The sequence below is a fragment of the Thalassophryne amazonica genome, chromosome 18 (assembly GCF_902500255.1).
Source record: "Thalassophryne amazonica chromosome 18, fThaAma1.1, whole genome shotgun sequence".
Taxonomy (NCBI): domain Eukaryota; kingdom Metazoa; phylum Chordata; class Actinopteri; order Batrachoidiformes; family Batrachoididae; genus Thalassophryne; species Thalassophryne amazonica.
The window spans coordinates 44328731-44349864 of record NC_047120.1 but is presented as its reverse complement, the minus strand read 5'-3'; the positions used below and the strand labels follow the sequence as shown (position 1 = coordinate 44349864).

Sequence of the window (21134 nt, the reverse complement as noted above, 5' to 3'; positions counted from 1 at the left end):
TGAGTTGGACGCAAATAAGTGTAATAACAGACAGGCAAAGCTTGGGTGGGGAGTGGGGGAGCAAGGATTGGTGCATCTATACCGTTCGATAGTATCTATTAAAAGCCAATTGGCCTCTGTGTATGCATGCATACATGTGTGTGTGCGGCTTCAATCATGGACAAACTGGGGAGAGCTGACATTTGCCGTTTGGTATGTTTATGCATTTTGGATCAGAGATGATTGCTGCAAAAACAGAAACTTGATATGGCTAATATTTTTGGAGGAATTAGGGATATTATCTAACAACAGTGAACAATGGATGTTTAGAATTAAATTCTGGACTCACACACCATTCCAGCAGGGAATGGTGTGTAAATCATCCATATATTAAAAGCCAAGCGGCCTCTGTGTACGTGTATGTGTGTATGCGTGCATACGTGCGTGTGTGAGGCTTCGATCACGGACAAATTGGGGATTTGCTTTTTGGTATCTTTATATACTTTGGGTAAAGGATGAACGCTGGCAAAACAGAACGTTGGTAGGACTAATATTTGTGGAGAAACTACAAATATTAGCTACCAATGATGAACAATGGATGTTGATAATTAAATTCTGGAATCACATGCCATTCCGACATGGGGGAAGTAAATTATCTATATATTGAAAGCAAAGTGACCTCTGTGTATGTGTTTGCCTGTGTTTGTGTGTGTCGTGGACCAAACATAGGCACGGACAACAAAGGGGTAAAAGAAAATTTTCCCAATTTAATGAGGCCAACAAAAATGAACAAATCATTGTAAAAATCAAAGCAACTGAATAGTACAGAAATTCAAGAAAACTGACCTAATGATTATTAACAGAGGTTGCTTAAAAAGGCTTGGAGTAACCAACCCTTAACTCAAGAGGGGAGACATCAAACAAAAAGAAACAAAACTAATTTAGCAACAAAGGTAAAAACCAAAAGTAACACAAAACAACTTTAACATAACACAAACTCAAGTGATTACAAAAGTGAGATAAAGAAATTAAAAAATCTAAATTAACCAAAATTAAACTGAAGCTTCCCCCCTCAGTCCATTTTGACTTGGTAGGCCTCCAAAGTTATAAAATGGCTGCCAGCCCCTTCAGCCATCTTTTGTTCCCAAGCAACTCCTCAAACAGAGAAAACAAGGGTAAGATTCAGACAAATATTAACTAAAGTGTGCACCCAATAGAAAATATGTGTCCAAAATATATATATATATAGTAATAATGAAATTAATAAAAAAAAAAAGACTAACACTGTATGGTGGCAGGGGTGTTTACCACAGTGTGTGTGTCTGTATGTGTGGAGAAACTTGGAAGAGCTTACATGTGCTGTTTGGTATACTTATGTATTTTAGGTCAAGTATGAATACCGCCAAAGCGGAACGTCGATAGCACTAATATTTTTGGAGAAATTACGGATACTACATAACACTGAACAATGAGCCTTGATAATCACGTTCTGGACTCACACGCCTTTCCAAATCATTATAGAAACCTTGCATAATTTATTACTACCCTTGAAAAATGTCAGCTACCTATTTTATATAAAACTACCCAATCTAGAGCCCGTGGATCCACACGGGCAACATGCTAGTAAAGCACCTTATGAGGCGAGCGCCGTTCCTTCCTGTTTCATTTTCAGTTTTAGAAGTGTTTATTTCTCACTAGCTTTTACATAATATATGACAGAGGTTATATTTACACACAAACGAAAGAGTTTGCAGCTAGCTACCAGCCTGTGATGTCACCACGCTAACATCCGAGAAATATCTTATAAATCACTTCAAAGGGGTTATCAAGTTCGAAAAATGACATTTTCAGTTTTAGAAGTGTTTATTTCTCACTAGCTTTTACATAATATGTGACAGAGGTTATATTTACACACAAACGAAAGAGTTTGCAGCTAGCTACCAGCCTGTGATGTGACCACGCTAACATCCAAGAAATGTCTTATAAGTCATTTCAGAGGTGTTACCGGGTTCCAAAAACAGCATTTTCAGTTATAGAAGTTTTTATTTCTCACTAGCTTTTACATAATATATGACAAAATGGTTATATTTACACACAAATGAAACAGTTTGCCGCTAGCTACCAGCCTGTGATGTCACCATGCTAACATCCGAGAAATGTCTTATAAGTCACTTCAGAGGTGTTATCGGGTTCCAAAAATGGCGTTTTCAGTTTTAGAAGTGTTTATTTCTCACTAGCTTTTACATAATATATGACAAAGACGTTACATTTACACACAAACAAAACAGAGTTTGCAGCTAGCTACCAGCCTGTGATGTCACATGCTAACATCCGAGAAATATCTTATAAATCACTTCAGAGGTGTTTTCAGGTTCCAAAAACATCATTTTCAGTTTTAGAAGTGTTTATATTTCACTAGCTTTTATATAATTATCAGAAACATGTTGCATAAACACATAAATTAAGTGGTTTTGTATAGCTAGAGAGATGCCAGCCACTGACGTTAAGTTGCCATTCCACTGTGATTGGCTGTCACACCCACCCTTCAAAAAATAAAAAAAATAAAAACAAAGAAAATGGAACAGAATGAAACAATGTGAAATTTTAATCTCTTAAAAATACCACTTAACCCCCTACCACCTGCCTCATCTTGGCTTGTCAGTATCTCACAAATAAAAAGTGAAATTTCCAGTCAAGGTTAACTATCTTTGAATTAGTCCAAGATCTGTGTTCCAACAATGTTCCCTGTGAATTTGAAGACTCTGGGAGTAATAGAACTGGTCTGAGCACAGACAAGACAGACGGACGGATGCAAAGTCTTCGCAATACCCAAAGGCCATATTTGACGGCCTTGGGTAATGATGATATTTAGTGGAGAGTGGTTCCCCCACCCCCACTCCATGAATTCCTGGATCCACCCCTGGTTACTGATTCCTCCGCAGTGGCTAAAACTATGGAATTCCTCTTGCGAGGCATAAGTTTCATGTGAACACAGATTAACGGACTCACATCAAAGATAAGAACAATGCTGAAATAGAAGAGCGTGGCATCACAGGAGGCAGCGATGACTGCAAAATACTCATTAAAGACTGTGTATACATACAACTTCCTGCCAAGTTCACTGAAGCCTATTGAGATTTTCTCCAAGGCTCCAAGTGGCCGTGAGCCATGCCAAGTATGTATGTCTAACATTTGTGTTCCCACACTCCAGGCTCTGGTCTCTACTGTGACACCTCCATCGATGGCATCGGTACCTGCTGGCCCAAGACCAGTGCCGGGCAGGTGGCATCACGGCCCTGCCCGGAGATGTTCTACGGCGTCAGATACAACACCACTAGTAAGTCCCCGCAGTCATCCAGCGATTTTTAGATTGGCTGCGGATTAAAAATGTTTTTCCTCACTCTTATTCTTCCCCATGGGCCAACCCAGTTTGTGTAATTGTGGATAGAGAAATTAGCGATGGGATATAAATGAATGAGATAAAGAATCGTACTTGAAAGCGTGTAGACGAAGGATGGATGTGGATAATACACCGGTCTCAATCCCAGCGCCTTAACCCTCCTCAACTAGACCATCACCTCCCCTATATGTAGTCAAACTTTGCTCCAGCAGCCAGGATGTGGTGAGTTTATGGGAGGTGTCCCATAATGCTATGACTAATTATTTTTCCTTAAAAAGAAAAGATACTAACAATTAGTTTGTTAATCTTGATCTCCGTCTGATGGCATTTTGGCAAGAAATAAGAAATTTCTTGTCTTTTGAATAAAAGTCAAAATTTAAAGCCAAATATTTTTACATCCACCCAACGACATAATAAAATCATCGCCATTTATTTATTTGTCTGTCTATCTGTCTTTTAGCAAGATTACATCAAAACTACTGCATGGATTTTGATGAAATTTTTACCACAAGCAGATATTAAAGCATAGAAGACTCCATTAAATTTTGGAGGTGATCTGGATCCGGATCCAGATTCTGGATCAAGATTTCACTTTATTTACGCTTTGAAGGATTATATCAAAACTACTTAATGGATTCGCACCAAATTTGCACTGTGGAAGACTCCACTGAATTTTGGAGATCTGGATCTGGATTCTGGATCAAGATTTCCCTTTGTATAGGCTTTGAAGGATTATGTCAAAGTTACTTTACGGATTCTCACCAAATTTTCACCACAGATACATATTAGGCCATGGAAGACTCCATTCAATTTTGGAGGAGATCTGGATCTGGATCCGGATTCTGGATTAAGATACCCCTTTATATAGGCTTTGAAGGATTATGTCAAAGCTACTTAATGGATTCTCACCAAATTTTCACCACACATAGATATTAGAGCGTGGAAGACTCCACTGAATTTTGGAGAAGAGTCGGCTCTGGATCCAGATTCTGGATCAAGATATTCCTTTATATAGGCTCTGAAGGATTATGTCAAAGCTACTTTACGGATTCTCACCAAATTTTCACCACGGATACATATTAGGCCATGGAAGACTCCATTCACTTTTGGAGGTGATCTGGATCCGGATTCTGGATCAAGATTCCACTTTATATACGATTTGTAGGATTATGTCAAAGCTACTTAATGGATTCTCACCAAATTTGCACCACACATAGATATTAGAGCGTAGAAGACTCCACTGAATTTTGGAGAAGAGTCGGATCTGGATCCAGATTCTGGATCAAGATATTCCTTTATATAAGCTCTGAAGGATTATGTCAAAGCTACTTTACGGATTCTCACCAAATTTTCACCACGATACATATTAGGCCATGGAAGACTCCATTCACTTTTGGAGGTGATCTGGATCCGGATTCTGGATCAAGATTCCACTTTATATACGATTTGTAGGATTACGTCAAAACTACTTAATGGATTCTCACCAAATTTGCACCACACATAGATATTAGAGCGTGGAAGACTCCACTGAATTTTGGAGAAGAGTCGGATCTGGATCCAGATTCTGGATCAAGATATTCCTTTATATAGGCTTTGAGTGATTACGTCAAAACTACTTCACGGATTCTCACCAAAGTTTCACCACAGATAGATATTAGGGCATGGAAGACTCCACTGAATTGTGGAGGTCATCCAGATCCAGATTCTGGATCAAGATTTCCCATTATATAGGCTTTGAAGGATTTATTCCAAACTACTTCACAGGTTGAGTCCAGGTTTTTTGAGGATGGGGTGACAGCAGACAGTTTGAGTGTTTGAGGGACTAGAGCAGAGCTGAGGGAAGAGTTGATATCTGTGATGAGTGTGGAAATGACTGGAAAACAGTCCTTAACAAGAGTGGACGGGATGGGATCCAGAACACAGGTGGAGCTTCTCAGGCCTGCCATGAGGTTGTGGAGCTCAGTGGGAGACACACGGGAGCACTGAGACAGGAGCTGAGTGGTAAAGGGGGCAGAGAGAGGTGAGAGGGGATGAAGAGGGCGGGGGGCGCTGAGATTACTGTAGGTGGTGTCAATTTTTGTTTGGAAAAAGGAAAGGAAAGCGTTACATTTGTCAACTGTGAAGGAAGCAGAGGTGTTGTCACTGGATTTGAGACGTTTGTTAATGCTGGAGAAAAGAGCCTTGGGGTTGTTAGAAACATAGCGTATGATGTGTGAGTAGTAGGTGGAACAGGCAGCGGAAAGAGTGTCTTTGTACTGTTGAAGGTAATCAGTATAGGCTTAAAGATGTACTGTGAGAGCAGTTTTCTTGTGAAGTCTTTCAGGTTGGCGTTTACTGGATTTCATTTGATGGAGCTGAGGAGTACACCAGGGGGCAGAGTAAGTGAATGAGACGGTTTTGATTTTAATGGGAGCCAGCAGATCAAGACAGGAGGACAATGTGTCAATAAGGTCAGAGGGATTGTCAGATAAAGGAGGAGGGAATGTGGACATTGGACTGGAAAGAGAGGCTGAAAGAGCAGAAGGGGAGACAGACTTTATGTTCCTGAAGGACATTTTGCGTTTGTCCTTTGAAATGGGAACAAGGGTGTCAATATCCATTACGACTGCCAGGAGATCTGAGATCTTTAGATTGAGGCTGGAGATTTGGCAGAGAGTAATTGGGCAGCGCAGTCTCGTTTGAGGGCGGGCGCTAAAGGGGTAAAATATGACGCATGTGATGTAATTTCTCTACTTCCGGGGACAGAAACATGAGTTTTTGACCAAATTACACAAAACAAAGTGAAAATGCAAAGAAAAAGTGACAATGCGGTGGGAAAGTGGACATGTGTTGCAGTTTGTTTATGACCCGGAGCTCAAATGTGTCGAGGTGGTTGTGCAGGGGAGAGAATGTAGCTACACTGGTTAGGCTTAGAGTCGCCCCTTTGAGGCTGGTCTGCTTGAGGTTTCTTCCTCAAATCATCAGAGGGAGTTTTTCCTTATTACTTTTGCCTGTGTGCTTGCTGTAGGAGTTGGTAAGGTTAGACCTTACTTGTGTGAAGCGCCTTGAGTAGGGCTGGGTATTGATAAGATTTTATCGATATCGATACCCTTATCGATTCCGCTTATCAATCCGATTCCTTATTGATTCCCTTATCGATACTTCCTGTGAATTTTCTGTGTACTACAAATAGGCTTTACAGGTTTTCTATGTTAACAACATTTTATTGAGTCTTAATGTAAATAAATATGAAATTGGTTACTGGATCCTTGATCTCTGAACATAAATAGAAATAAACAAAAGCTGTAGTTTTGTCCAAAGCATTTCCTTTCAGACATTTTGGCATGAATGTCACTCCATATCTCTGAGCTGAACTTAGCCGGCTGCTGCACATCACGACATCTCATTTTGGGAGGTAAAAAAAGCATTTTGATCGATTGCAGCTTATTGTTTGTATTACAACATTTGGAAAGAGGTGTCATTTGATTTAAACGGCAATTCACTTTGAAGTTATTAATTCCGAGTGGACTCTGTCTTTCTAACTTGACTCAGTAGAGAGTGGCGCAGCGTTTGGAGCAACAGAACAGAGGACGATTCTTGTTTCTTTCTCGCAACAAGACAGGAGTCCCAGTTAGTCACTTTAATCTGCACAAACGTGACTCACGATTGACATATTCTAATGACTTTGAGAGGGGTTAAGAAGCAGAGTTGCTGCTTCTGAAGAGGAATGAAGCAAAGAACCAAAGAAACAGTGGATCGAAGCACTGCTTCATTGGTTCAAGTTTCAAAGCAGAGCCGTGCTGCAGAAATGGTTGATTACAGACCCGCTACAGGCTCTGTAATCAATGTAGAGAAATGATAATTTTCCTGACAAACACCCTCAAAAACAACAGTGGATCGAATCATTTCTTAACAATACCTGAAAAGAAGTGGTTCTTGATACCCAACCGTAGCCTTGAGGCAACTTTGTTGTGATTTTGCGCTATATAAATGAAGCTGTGTAGGCTAACACTTATCATCACAACGTCTCACATTTGCCTCGTCTTCCCTTCTCCACTGGGAACCGAAAAAACCTGCACTTTTCGCGACTGCAGCCAAAAACAAAACAGTACACCATTTTCCCGTGTGAAGTGTTGTGTATATATTGTGCAATGGGAGCAGCTGTCCCCATAAGTGGTCAAATCCCGTGATATCACGGAGGGTTCAGATGAGACTGCACTGCCCTCTTGGCGCAGACCAAATCAAGGATGTGACCACGGCTGTGAGGCAATGTAGCAGTTCCAGAAATTCAAGAGCAATTTTGCATTCAGAGTAGCATGGTCCAAGCAGAGGGTCACCTCTTTGAGTCTGGTCTGCTTGAGGTTTCTTCCTCAATATCATCAGAGGGAGTGGAGAGGTGGCACAGAGCTGAGTCCGGAAGTCAGAAAAATCAGAGAGAAAAGACAGATTTGGTTTGGGGGGGACAATAGATTAAGGCAATGACCAAAAGGAGCGGGGGGGGGGGGGGGGGTGTCCAGACAGTTTTATTGTAACGTGTTCAAAAGACTGAGAGGCAGGAATGGAAATGATGGAAATGGTACTCCCTCTGTGAGACCTGTACATATTAACTTGTTGAAATTGTGTATAATATGATCAGTTTGATGAAGTCTGTTCCAGATTAGACTTGACTTCCTTGTAGTTTTGTGAAAAATGTTTGATTACTTTTTCCTGATCCTCCCAGAAAAATATAACCTCCTTACCGGGCAAAATCATACCCAAAATCTTGCTGGCAGCAATTCTTATTACACTTGGAGCCTGTGGATTCTGTGATGTGTATTAGTTTGGGACACTGCGGCGTTCTGACAAACACTTACAAAAGGTTTAAAAGGGAACCTATTTGGGTAAATATAGGAGATAAAAGAAAACGTAATGCACTGTCATTTCAACCTTTCAAGATTTTTAAGAGCCAATTATGAGGCTGCTTGAGCTGGTTTATATTTCAGCCTGAGACCGCTGGTAATTTGTGATAATCTATTCTCTCTATTCAAGTGCATCATTTAAAAAAAGAGAGAAAAGAAAAAAGAAAAAAAAAACATTCAGCAATGCACTTCATGCACTTGAAGTTATTTTGCAGATGACACCCTCCTCTATGGTATTATTGCCACAGTGGAGATGGCAAAGATTGACAAACGTGTGGCATATTTTTAGCGTGAATTCATTATTAATCATTATGAAATATTAGAGAGAGAGAGAGAGAGAGAGAGAGAGAGACCTAACGCTCTAAAAAGCATTTTTCTTCTGCATAAGGCCTGTGCCGGAAGCAGCGCTTATACACAATTGTAATTGCCATCCATTTGTTTCTAAAGCGCAACATTTTCAGTCAGGGCCTTGTATAAATCACTTTATGCTGAAGAGTTTGTTTAAAGGCTGCAGCACCGAGGACACACTGTGCATTCTAAATTGTCCTCTAAAAGTTTGGACTTTCTTTCAAGAACCTTTTCTATGAGTTTTAGCAACATGAAGAAGGTTGAACTGGAGCTGAAAAGATAAAAGAACTCAAAACGCCAATGAGATTAACACATATTACTGTAGACGCATTTTATTTCTTTAGTCAGAGTAATTAACTTCATCTGATATATGATTTTTCTCGATCTGATATGTGATTTTTCTGTTCATTTCAATGTGTTGCAACAACAAAAAATAAAGTGAGTTGTTTTAACTGAGCTTGCTGTATGTTTAGAGTATTAGGTCATAGTACCCAAGTGGATGACGTTGCTAAGGCACTTAGGCAGCGTAAGTAATAGCATCAGTGAGGATGGGCACACTTTGTTTAGCTTAGAATTTCCAGATAAACACAATTAATTGCCGAGTATAAATCTGTCAATTCAGACCAATGACTGTAACCACAGGCTGTACACCGCCTCACACGCAATGACTGTTGGGATAGGCTCCAGCGCCTCCATGACCCTTAATTGGAGTAAGCGGGTATAGAAAACAGATGGATGGACTGTAACCATCACCCAAATTGTTAACCTTTGGCTCATGTTGCCAAGGTAGTTCCGGTGTCACAGACCGAACGGTCCACCCCTAAAAATTGGTCCACATTTTGCATCTGTGCATGCGTCATTTCGGACCACAGCGACACGTCTGAGACGGAGTCTCTTCACCCAAAGCAATCAAATGGATTAATGGGATTATTAACCATCAGATGATGAAGATAAAACCTCTTAAATCATTCTAAAGTCCGTTTTAAGCAGAAACTCAATGAAATTCCGGGACGCTGTGAAATGACCAAGGCGCAGTGAACACATCAGCTAGCAGCTCGTTTAGCTGCAGCGCTCTAATCGCTTCCGCCGCCTTTTATGATGAAATAATGCTGAATTTATGTGGAAATGATTGTTGTACAAAAGTTTCAGATATCTGTTGCTGAGATAGATGATGACTGGAGTGCAGTTTGAAGCAGAAACGAGGTGTTAATCCGTGAACCACGTCATCAGGGGGGGACTGATTTTTAGGGGGACCGTTCAGTCTGCAACAACGGAACAAACCTATATACACAGTAAATTTTGCTGAGTAAAATTTACTCTGCTGGGATAACATTTGATCCCAGTCTAAATAGAGTAAAAAGCATTATTGTAGAGTGAAATCAGCTCCACCAATGTCCCCGCACGCTCCGCCCTACCTCCACTGCACGTGTGTCATTTTGGAGCACAGCCGCTCTGTGGATGGACTGTCTTCACCCAAAGTGATCAAATGGATTAATGGGATTCTTAACCATCAGATGACAAGGTAAAACCTCTTAAATCATTCTAAAGTCAGTTTTTAGCAGAAACTAGGCCGTTTTAAGCAGGAACGAGGCAATACTGTGACACTTTGAAAGGACGGAGGGTCAGTGAATGCAACAGCTAGTAGCCATGTAGCTGTGGCGCTCTTATCGCTTCCTCCGCCTTTTCTGATGAAATAATGGTGAATTTATGTGGAAGTGATTGTTGTACAAAAGCTTCAGATGTCTGTCGCTGAGACAGATGATGACTGAAGTGCAGTTTGAAGCAGAAATGAGGTGATAATCAGTGAACCGCGGCTAATGACGCACGCGCAGTGAAGGCAGGGCAGACCGTGTTTTAGGGTGGACTGTTCGGTCGGCGACACCGTCTACTCAATCCAAGTGGTTTTACTCCAATAAGAGTTGATTTTACACTATGTTGAGTTGATTTAGCCCCATGGTAGAGTATATTTTACTCTATTTACACTGGGATCAAATCTTATCCCAGCAGAGTAAATTTTATTCAGCAGTATTTCCTGTGTATGTGTGCCAAGCTGGAATCTGATCTGGTCTGAAATCATATTTGTCGACCTTGACCGTAATGACGATGACCCATTGCTGGGAAGTAGGGATGCTGGAAATGTTAAGCTTACAGCACCCCCTGACAGATGGCAAAAATCTAATAATAAAACTTAAAATGGTCATTTTTGAGAATAAGCAATTCCAAATAAGTATTATTTAATGCTGTGGCCTAGAATCTGGTAATATTAGCTGCAGCACCTTTCTAGCGTCGGTTGATTTGTTGATGCTGATAGTGTCTGTCTGTGCCCTGTCACGGAGTAGGTGGTTTCAGTGAAATATAGCAATTTCTATGCTGTTTAAATATTGTGTGCATCCTTTTTAGAAGTGATTTTTAGCTTAGCTGGGCACCCCACTACAGTACCCCCCAGCCCAAATCCTCTTCCCATGGCCAGGTCATGACCTTTGCTAAATTGAACCCTTCAAGCAAATTTATGTGGTGGACCTTAATCCAAATAGGGTAAACGGACAAACAGACAGACATGACCTCGACCTTAACCTTAACCCCAAACACTGACCTTTGTCAAAATTGACCTGGCCTTGGTCATCTGGAACCCACCAATGTGGCACACGTGGGAGTGAAAAATCTAAATTTTGACTGCTGATCCCAATGACCTTGACACTTGTTGATCCATACCCTTTAAGGACAATTCCAGGGTTGACCTTCCTTACATAGGCTAACACGCACTCACTCATCTTCAACCGCTTACTCCAGTTAAGGGTCACGGGGGCTGGAGCCTATCCCAGCAGTCATAGGGCATGGGGGGGGTACACCCAAACATCAAACAAACAAACATCTTCACACCCACACGCACACCGACGGACAATTTAAAATTTCCAATCCACCTAATCTGCAATTCTTTGGATGTGGGAGGAAGCCGGAGCACCCGGAGAAAACCCACACAAACACGGGGAGAACATGCAAACTCCACACAGAAAGGCCACAGGTGGGAATCGATCCCATGACCTTCTTGTTGTGAGGAATCAGTGCTAACCACTAAGCCACCGTGCTGCCCTCACATAACACATTTGGTGTAAATTGGGCAAAGGACCTAGGAGGAGGGACAAATGGGCAGACAGAGAGATGGACGGATGGACAGACAGGCAGGCAGATGCTGCTTAAATAATAGTATAATTCTCACTGACTTTGGGGAGTTTTAGCCTTTAAATTTAATAGATGGGATGGTGAAGACTGGGAAACGGCATTGCCTTTAAATTTCAAATCGCTGGCGTGTTTGGCAGGGTTTCATAAATCTCAGCTGAAATACTCTGGGAGTGATCGAGGGCGTACGGCAGGCAAGATGCGAGGAATCTTCTCACATCACTCCATTTCACTGGCAGTTTATTTTCTGCAACCAAGACAAACAGTTCTATTTGATTGTGGTGTTCCTATATCTCTGTCAATCAATTACTTTTACTTATGTAGTAAGTTTATCTTTTTCTTTTCTTTTTTTTTTGTCAAGAATATACAGTGCCTTGCAAAAGTATTCGGCTCCTTGGTATTTCATCCATATTAATTTGTTTATGCCATTTCCAACACAAAAGCAAATCAGGCTTCTCAATATAAAAATTTCTAAAATTATCTTCCTTAAACTCAAACTCAAAGCAAATCTCTACAACTTTTAAGGTTCTGTTATTGGCTTTTAAAATTGTTCACAGACTTGCACCTCCCTATCTGGCTGAACTGGTCAAGCCCTACGTACCGGCTCGGGCCCTGCGTTCTTAGGATGCAAGACTTTGTGTGTTCCCCAGAGTGACTAAAAAGTATTCTCCTACCATGCCCCAGCTCTGTGGAATGATCTCCTGGCACATATATGGCAGTCGGATAATGTGGAGACTTTTAAATTGAGACTGAAAATCCATTTGTTTTCCTTGTTTTATCATTAGTTTTATTTTGTTATGTGTTTTTATGTCTTCTTATTGTGTTTTTAATTTTTTTATTCAATTTTTTCTCTGTTTTCGGTATTGTATTGTTTAGTTTTGTTTAGTTTTGAAGGTTTTATTTGGACATGAAAAACAAAACAAACTAGGACTGCAAGCAGTCATATACGGGCCCTCGTTCCGCGCAACCGCCTACCCAGGCCAGTGGGTGCCCTTGTGACCACATGTGGGCATGTGCATGCAGGGGCAACCACTCATCACACAGTTAAAATTTTAAACAAATCACACAATGCATCAAGGAGTTATGACATGTTGATTGTTCATCCACTAGGGGGCGCTCAGTGTACAGAGGGGCTGGGTGTGTTCAGGGGCCAACCGTCATCATACATGTGAAGTTTCAAGTCAATCAGGCAAAGCATGAAGGAGTTATCATGACTTGATGTTCCATGGCAAAGGGTCAAAATGGCGGCACCATAGCGGCCACATCCTGCAACATAGAGAAAAGCTTTCGATAACTTTTGGTCAGTATCATCTTTGGATGTTGTGAAAGAAATTTGAAGTGCATTGGACAAAATCCCTAGGAGGAGTTCGTTCAAATACAACATGTGGAAATCATTGCAAAATGAAAAGAAAATGCAAAATGGCTGACTTCCTGTTTGGAGTAGACTCATGGTGCAAGAGACTTTTTTGTACGTCTATGCAAGTCACACATGTGTACCAATTTTCATCTCCCTACTCCAAAAAAACCCCTATGGGGAGGGGTTTTTGAAATTTTCAAGGGGGCACTATTGAGGCACTTTGCCCCGCCCATGGGCGAGGCCCCTATGAATTGTAGGAGGTTGTCATGCTTGACCTGTGTATCAATTTTCATGATGATATGACAAAATTAAAGCCGTCAAAAGGAAGAACGTAATTTCATGGCGAATGGGCAATATTCGGCACACCGCCACACAGAAGCCGTTACTCGTAAGTTCACGGCGATCATCACCAACGTTCAACAACTTGTTCTGCATGTTTTAGAAGTGGAAGGAAGTTCATGGGGTTAACTATGTGACTTCAGCACCTGTTTAAGTATAATGTTCCATGGCGAAGGGTCAAAATGGCGGCACCATAGCGGCCACACCTTTCAACATAAAGAAAAGCTTTCGATAACTTTTGGTCAGAATCGTCTCTGGGTGATGTGGAAGAAATTTGAAGTGCATTGGACAAAATCCCTGGGAGGAGTTCGTTCAAATACAACATGTGGAAATCACGCCAAAATGAGAAGAAAATTCAAAATGGCTGACTTCCTGTTTGGAGTAGACTCATGGTGCAAGAGACTTTTTTGTACGTCTATGAAAGTCACACGTGTACCAATTTTCATCTCCCTACTCCAAAAAAACCCTATGGAGAGGGGTTTTTGAAAGTTTCAAGGGGGCGCTATTGAGGCATTTTGCCCCACCCATGGGCAACGCCCCTATGAATTGTAAGAGGTTGTCGTGCTCGACCTGTGTATCAGTTTTCATGATGATGTAACAAAATTAAAGCCGTCAAAATGAAGAACGTAATTTCATGGCGAATGGGCAATATTCAGCACACCGCCACACGGACGCCATTACTCATAACTTCACGCCGTTCATCACCTACATTCACCAATTTGTTGTGCATGTTTTAGAAGTGGAATGAAGTTGATTGGGTTAAGTATGTGACATCAGGAACTCTTAAAGTAAAAATAGGACATTTCCCGCCACCACCAGGGGGCGCTATGGCGCAGGTGGGAACTTAAGATATGTAGACGTTCAGGGTGGAGCCCTCATCATGTCCAGCAAGTTTGAAGGATCTACGATGAAGTATGTGGGCGTGACAGCCGTTCGAAGTGAAATGGCATGCTCCGAAAAACTCGCCAAAGTTTGACGACCCCTAGCAGCCACGCCTTTTGACTTAATTAGAATCTTTTGATAACCTTTGATCACCATTGTGTTGTGATGATTTTGACCAAATTTGAAGACGATCGGATGAAATTCCTAGGACGAGTTCGTTCAAATGTAAGTAGTGGAAATGGCCAAAAATGGCAAAAATTTGCTCAAAATCGAAACTTAAAATCAAAATGGCCGACTTCCTGTCGATATTTCACCATGACAGTAAGAGACTTTTTCGTGCATCCTGGCATGGTAAATATGTGTACCGAATTTCGTGAGGCTACGATGAAAAAAGCCCAATGCGGAGGGGTTTTTGAAAATTTGTAGGGGGCGCTATTTCGTGATTTTTCTGCGACCATGTGCGACGCCCCCAAAATATCGAATTTTGGATCCGGCCGGACGACTTTGGAAAGTTTGAGTTTTTGAGCATGGGAAGAGGCCGAAATTTCTATTTCAAGAGTGAGAATAATAATAATAATAATAATAAATAATAATAATAATAAACAGCGCAATTACAATAGGGTCCTCGTAGGACAATGCCTACTCGGGCCCTAATAATAATAATAATAATAATAATAATAATAAATAATAATAATAATAAACAGCGCAATTACAATAGGGTCCTCGTAGGACGTTGCCTACTCGGGCCCTAATAATGAAAAACAACAACATAGAAAAGCAGCATAATTTCAATTTCAATTGCAATTTATCAAATCATAACAAAGTTGCCTCAAAGCACTTCACACAGGTAAGGTCTAACCTTACCAACTCCCAGAGCAACAGTGGTAAGGAAAAACTCCCTCTGAGGAAGAAACCTCAAGCAGAGCAGACTCAAAGGTGGTGACCCTCTGCTTGGGCCATGCTACAAACATAAATTACAGAAGAATTCACAGAACAGTTCACGGACGAATATACAAGTAATGCTATTGGTGCACAGGACAGGAGGATCGCCAACACGAATACAACTCCCATCTCTGGATGGAGTTGCACCTTAAACAGAGAGAAAAAACAGAATCAGGCACCAGAAAGACAAAAAATACTGTATAATTTGTCAGCATTAATCAACAAGAAAAACAGAAGAAATACGAAGGTGATCGCCGGCCACTAGCCCTAAACTTCACTAAAAGACCCAGAATTTAGGTAAAGTTGAGGCCGCGGCCAGCTCCAATTACTAATAAATGAATTTAAAGAGTAAAAAGCGTAAAACAAAACTGTACCAGTATGCTAGCCATATGAAAGGGAAAATAAGTGCGTCTTAAGTCTGGACTTGAAAGTCTCCACAGAATCTGACTGTTTTATTGACGCAGGGAGATCATTCCACAGAACAGGGGCACGATAAGAGAAAGCTCTGTGACCCGCAGACTTCTTATTCACCTTAGGGACACAAAGTAGTCCTGCACCCTGAGAACGTAAAGCCCGGGCCGGTACGTAAGGTTTAATTAAGTCAGCAAGGTAGGGAGGTGCCAGTCCATGAATAATTTTATAGGTTAGTAGCAGGACCTTAAAATGATCTCAATGGGACAGGAAGCCAGTGAAGGGATGCCAAAATGGGTGTAATGTGGTCGAACTTTCTGCTTTGTCTCAAAAGTCTGGCTGCAGCATTTTGAACCAATTGGAGACCCCTAATGCTAGACTGCGGTAAACCAGAAAATAGAACATTGCAGTAGTCCAATCTAGAAGAGATAAATGCATGGATCAGGGTCTCGGCATCAGCCATAGACAGGATGGGACGAATCTTCGCTATATTTCGCAGGTGGAAGAAAGCAGTCCTAGTAATATTTCAAATGTGGAGGCCAAAGGACAACGAAGGATCAAAAATTACCCCAAGGTTCCTCACTTTGTCAGTGTGATGTATGACACACGAGCCAAGGCTGAGCGTTAACTGGTCAAATTGATGCCGATGTCTCACTGGACCAAGAACCATCATTTCAGTCTTATCAGAGTTTAAAAATAGGAAGTTTCTAGACATCCAACTTCTCACTGCTGCAAGGCAATCTTCTAAGGATTTTATGTGAACGAGATTACCAGCAGTTATCGGCATGTATAACTGAGTATCATCTGCATAGCAGGGAAAGGTAATCCAAAAACACCGCAATATGTGCCCAAGGGGTGCTATATAAAGGGAGAAAAGCAGGGGGCCTAAGACAGACCCCTGTGGAACCCCAAATTTCATGTCACTAAGGTTAGAGGTAGTGTTACTGTACAAAACACAGTGAGAACGACTGGTCAAGTATGACGTCAGCCATGCAAGGGCACTCCCAGTAATCCCAAAATGATTTTCCAGCCTATCAAGTAGAATATGATGATCCACTGTATCAAATGCAGCACTGAGATCTAACAGCAACAGAACCGTAGTGGTGTCCGAATCCATTGTAAGCAGAAGATCATTCACCACTTTAGTGAGAGCCGTCTCTGGGGAATGATATTTTCTAAAAGCAGACTGAAGTGGCTCAGAGATTATTCTCAGTAAGATAGTCTACGAGCTGCCGTGACACCACTTTTTCCAGAATTTTAGAGAAAAATTATAGATTTGATATCGGCCGATAGTTTGTCAATACACTAGGGTCAAGATTAGGTTTCTTAAGTAATGGTTTAATCACTGCAGATTTGAAACATTTAGGAACAGATCCAGAAGTTAAAGATTAATCATTTCCAGCACAGTCGGCCCAGGAGTGGGCCACAGGTCCTTAAACAGTTTTGTTTTGGTATAGGATCAAATAAACAGGTTGTGCTTTTTGTTGACATTACGAGTTCTGTCAGCATGCCTATGAGATACTGTCAAATTCTGTAAATCTAGGTAATACCTCAGTAGTGGAGCTCACATCAATAGCAGGGTGTAGTGGCTGGATTAAGGCATGCCGGGATATGTTTAACCTGATGTCTTCTGTTTTCTTCCCAAAGTAATCCAGGAAATCTTGTGCTGTAAAAGGAGAGCGAACTACAGGTGGTTGTCCATGCAAAACTGTTGCCACCGTGTCAAACAAGAACTTTGAGTTATGCTTGTTTTTGTTGATCAAATCAGAGTAGTAAGTCCACTTTGTAGCCAATAATGCATGCTTATATTCTAAGATAGCATCACGCCATGCAAGATGAAATAATTCTAATTTTGAACAACGCCATTTTCGTTCTAGACCTCTTGCTTTATGCTTGAGGTCACGCAGATAATCATTAAACCAAGGTGACTGTGATTTGGTGGAGCGCGGTTTTAACACAGGTGGTGCAATCATGTTGAGTGTAGTTTTGAGCACAGAGTTTAAACTATCCACAAGTCTGTCTACTGACTGGGTATTTGTCAAATGTGAAGCTAAGGCATCAGGCAGTCTAGCTTCAAGTTCAGTCTTAGTTGAGGAGTTGATGCATCGCCGTAATGATATATAAGGTTGTTGTTCCACTAAACATGGCAGCGAAACTGTAAACTTAATGAGTGATCAGACACCACTGATGTAAGAGGCATGATGTCAATATTCGCGAAAGCAATACCACGTGCAAGAACCAGATACAGAGTATTTCCACTAATGTGCGTTGAATCCCGAACGCATTGCCGAAATCCTAATGCATTCACAATTTCCATAAATGATTTGCAGAGGGGATCAGAAGGCTTATTTATATGAATGTTAAAGTCACCAATGATCAGAATGTTATCTACACGAGTTGACAAGTTAGAGATGAACGCACCAAATTCATCTAAGAATTCAGAATATGGGCCAGGAGGTCTATATACAGTGACAAAGTAATACGACTGATTTTTATTCTTCTGACCTTGGCAATGTGTAATATCCTGAGCAGAGCGGAGAATCAGATGCTCAATGAGTGATATTTGTAACCCCCAACAGCTAATAAGCTAAACCTAGATTTATAAATAAGAGCAACACCCCCGCCTTGCTTCGCATCACGAGGGACATGACTAAATGTATATGCTGGTGGGCAGGCCTCATTTAAGGGGAGGACAGCTGTAGGTTTAAGCCAGGTTTCACATAGCCCAATCATATCTAAGTGATGATCAATAATTAGATCATTTGTCATCAATTATTTTGAGGACAGTGATCTTATGTTAATGAGACCCAGTCTAAGGACCCAGTCTAATGAAAACAAAACAAAAGAACAATATCAACATAACGTGTCCAAAAGGAAGTAGAAAGAAGGATGTGCTTATTCAGTCCTACACCTTGTCCTATCTAAGTCCTTTTATCATCATTTGATGTCAAAATATGTCAAACAAATTTGCAACTAATAACAGTAATACTATTAATAGTAATGATAATAGTAACCACAATAACAATAATAACAACAACAATAATATACCAAACAATTTACATTCACAATATAACAGCACAACCTTGTCTTTCTTCATCAGACACATATCTAGAGAACATCATTTCTTTATATTGATATTTAAACTGATTAATATTTGGACACCGCTTGAGTTCCTCCGTCAAGTTATTCCATATTCCACAAATGGAGATACAGAAAACCTTTCCTGGTCATCTGAGCACCAGCAATTTTAAAATAATACAAGCCCCTTCGTATAACATTGTTATAATGTTGACTTTTTACTTTTACATTTACTAACTACATTAATAATTTCCCTTTCATCCACTGGGCCAAGACATATTGTGTACGGGTTTCTGTCAATTGAGGATTTTCCCATGGGCTGTGTGGAATTTCAGCTGCCAGTGAGTAAAGTGCCTTGTGGCGCTCGCTTCGTGAGTTGGCGCTGTAGAAATTAATAAATTTGAAATTTGATTTGAACTTAATATAAATGAATTCAAAATATAAAAACCAAGACGATGGGTTGCATAAGTATTGAGCCTCTTTGGTATAATACCTGTATTGCCAGTTTTCTTCAGACAAGTCAGGGGATGGATACATGAACATTTCCAAGTCACTGAATATGTCTTGGACTTTATTTACATCAATTATGAAGAAATACAAACAGTATGGCACTCTATGGTAAATCTGTGTGAAGTAGACAGTTCTCAAAAACTGTGACTGTGCAAGAAAAAGTGAGGAAAGCCACCAAGACACCCAGACAACCCAGAAGAAGTTATAGGCTTCTGTGGCTGTGATTGGAGAAATTGTGCACACTGCATGTTTTTGCATTTTGTATCCCCACTTACGTATACATCAAATCTAGGCTTGCATCTCAGATGTACCTTCTAGCAAATTGTAGCTGAACTTTTGGGTCTTCTTTTTAAGAAAATCCTTGGGAAATACCAAGGGGCCAAATACTTTTGCAAGGCACTGTCAATCTAAACATGGATTGTAGATGGAAACTTTAAGCAGATGGTCACCCCTTTGAGTCTGGTCTGCTTGTGGTTTCTTCCTCAGAGGGAGTTTTTCCTTACCACTGTTGCTCTGGGCGTTGGTAAGGTTAGACCTTACTTGTGTGAAGCGCCTTGAGGCAACCTTGTTATGATTTGCCATTATATAAATGAAATAAATTGAAATTAACAGGACATTTTATGGTTAATCATTTTAATATGAAGAATAAATTTCAAAAATTAGCAAGCAGAAAAATAATTTTTCGTAATAATTTTTGCTTGGATTTGGAAAAGCCTCGGCATGTTCCCTAAGAAACGCAGTGAATAAATAGACACACAAACTGGAAAACTGGATGTAAAAATGATGAGCCCAGTCTCACGTTTTTTTTTTTTGTTTTTGTTTTGTATTTTTTGGTTGTTTTTTTTTTTCATGTTCCCGTGTCGAAGTGAGCCAAATTTTCATGACGTGGTTTTTTAACTCACTATTCCTAACCCCACTCCTACCCTCGACCCTAACCTTAACCACCCCCCGCTTCACTTTTAATTTCGTGCAGGCATCACGGAATGAATGAGAATGAATTTGTGCTGCCATGATGAAAATTAGGCGCTTTTTGTCACAATATCACAAACCAATAGATTATTGTATATTTCATGCTGCTGAATCACGACTTGCTGTGAGACCAGGTTGTTTATATCAATAATAATCCTTATATTTACCATATTTTCCAGAGTAAAAACATTTTATATGAGTTTGGAAGCTTTCTCGACATATATACTGAAAAATCACATCTTTGTTATTAATAATAATTAGAATGACTATTTATAAAAGACTTTCCCAGGAATGAACGCACAAAACTAAATAAATGCCAATAATAAAAGCACATTGCAATGCACAAAAATCCAGAATAAAAGCATTAATACTCTTTAACTTCTCTTTAAAATCAGCTGACTGTGATATGGATGATTTACTAAAGTTCCATTACTCTGATTTTATAACAAGTATCCACAGACTATTCCCATTGTTGGCCAGATAGAGGAAGTCCTCTCTGTTTTACATGTAAATAATGTAAAGGGTTTTATGTTATTACAAATATGTGTAAATGAGTGGTTTTATTAAATTTTTAAATAAGTTGTCCTTTGATTCTTTTTTTATATGTTTTATGTTTTTGTTATGTAGCTCTCGATTTTATTTTAATACTCTTATGCATCTCTGGGGTTTTTTGAGTACACCATGTAAATTTTGAGTGCATGTGTGTGAATAAACATATGAATATAATTTAGAAAAATGGTGCGAATTACATAACTCCAGTGAGTTTTATATATGGTTCTTTTTCCCTTTTTAATAGGTGTGAATGAACTGCATTTATATGGCGCTTTTACGTACATCTGAATCAGAAGCTCAAATTGTTTTACAA

The 21134-nt window shown here is 40.3% G+C and overlaps 1 protein-coding gene across 1 annotated transcript in view; it reads left to right on the top strand.

Annotated features, from left to right (window-relative positions):
* The window catches only part of LOC117531395 (corticotropin-releasing factor receptor 1-like), an 87218-nt gene that overhangs the window by 18208 nt on the left and 47876 nt on the right, over nucleotides 1-21134 (top strand). The window contains exon 4 of the mRNA XM_034194489.1: nucleotides 3191-3316. Within this exon, the coding sequence (XP_034050380.1) occupies nucleotides 3191-3316 (126 nt within the window). The remainder of the gene's footprint in view (nucleotides 1-3190; nucleotides 3317-21134) is intronic.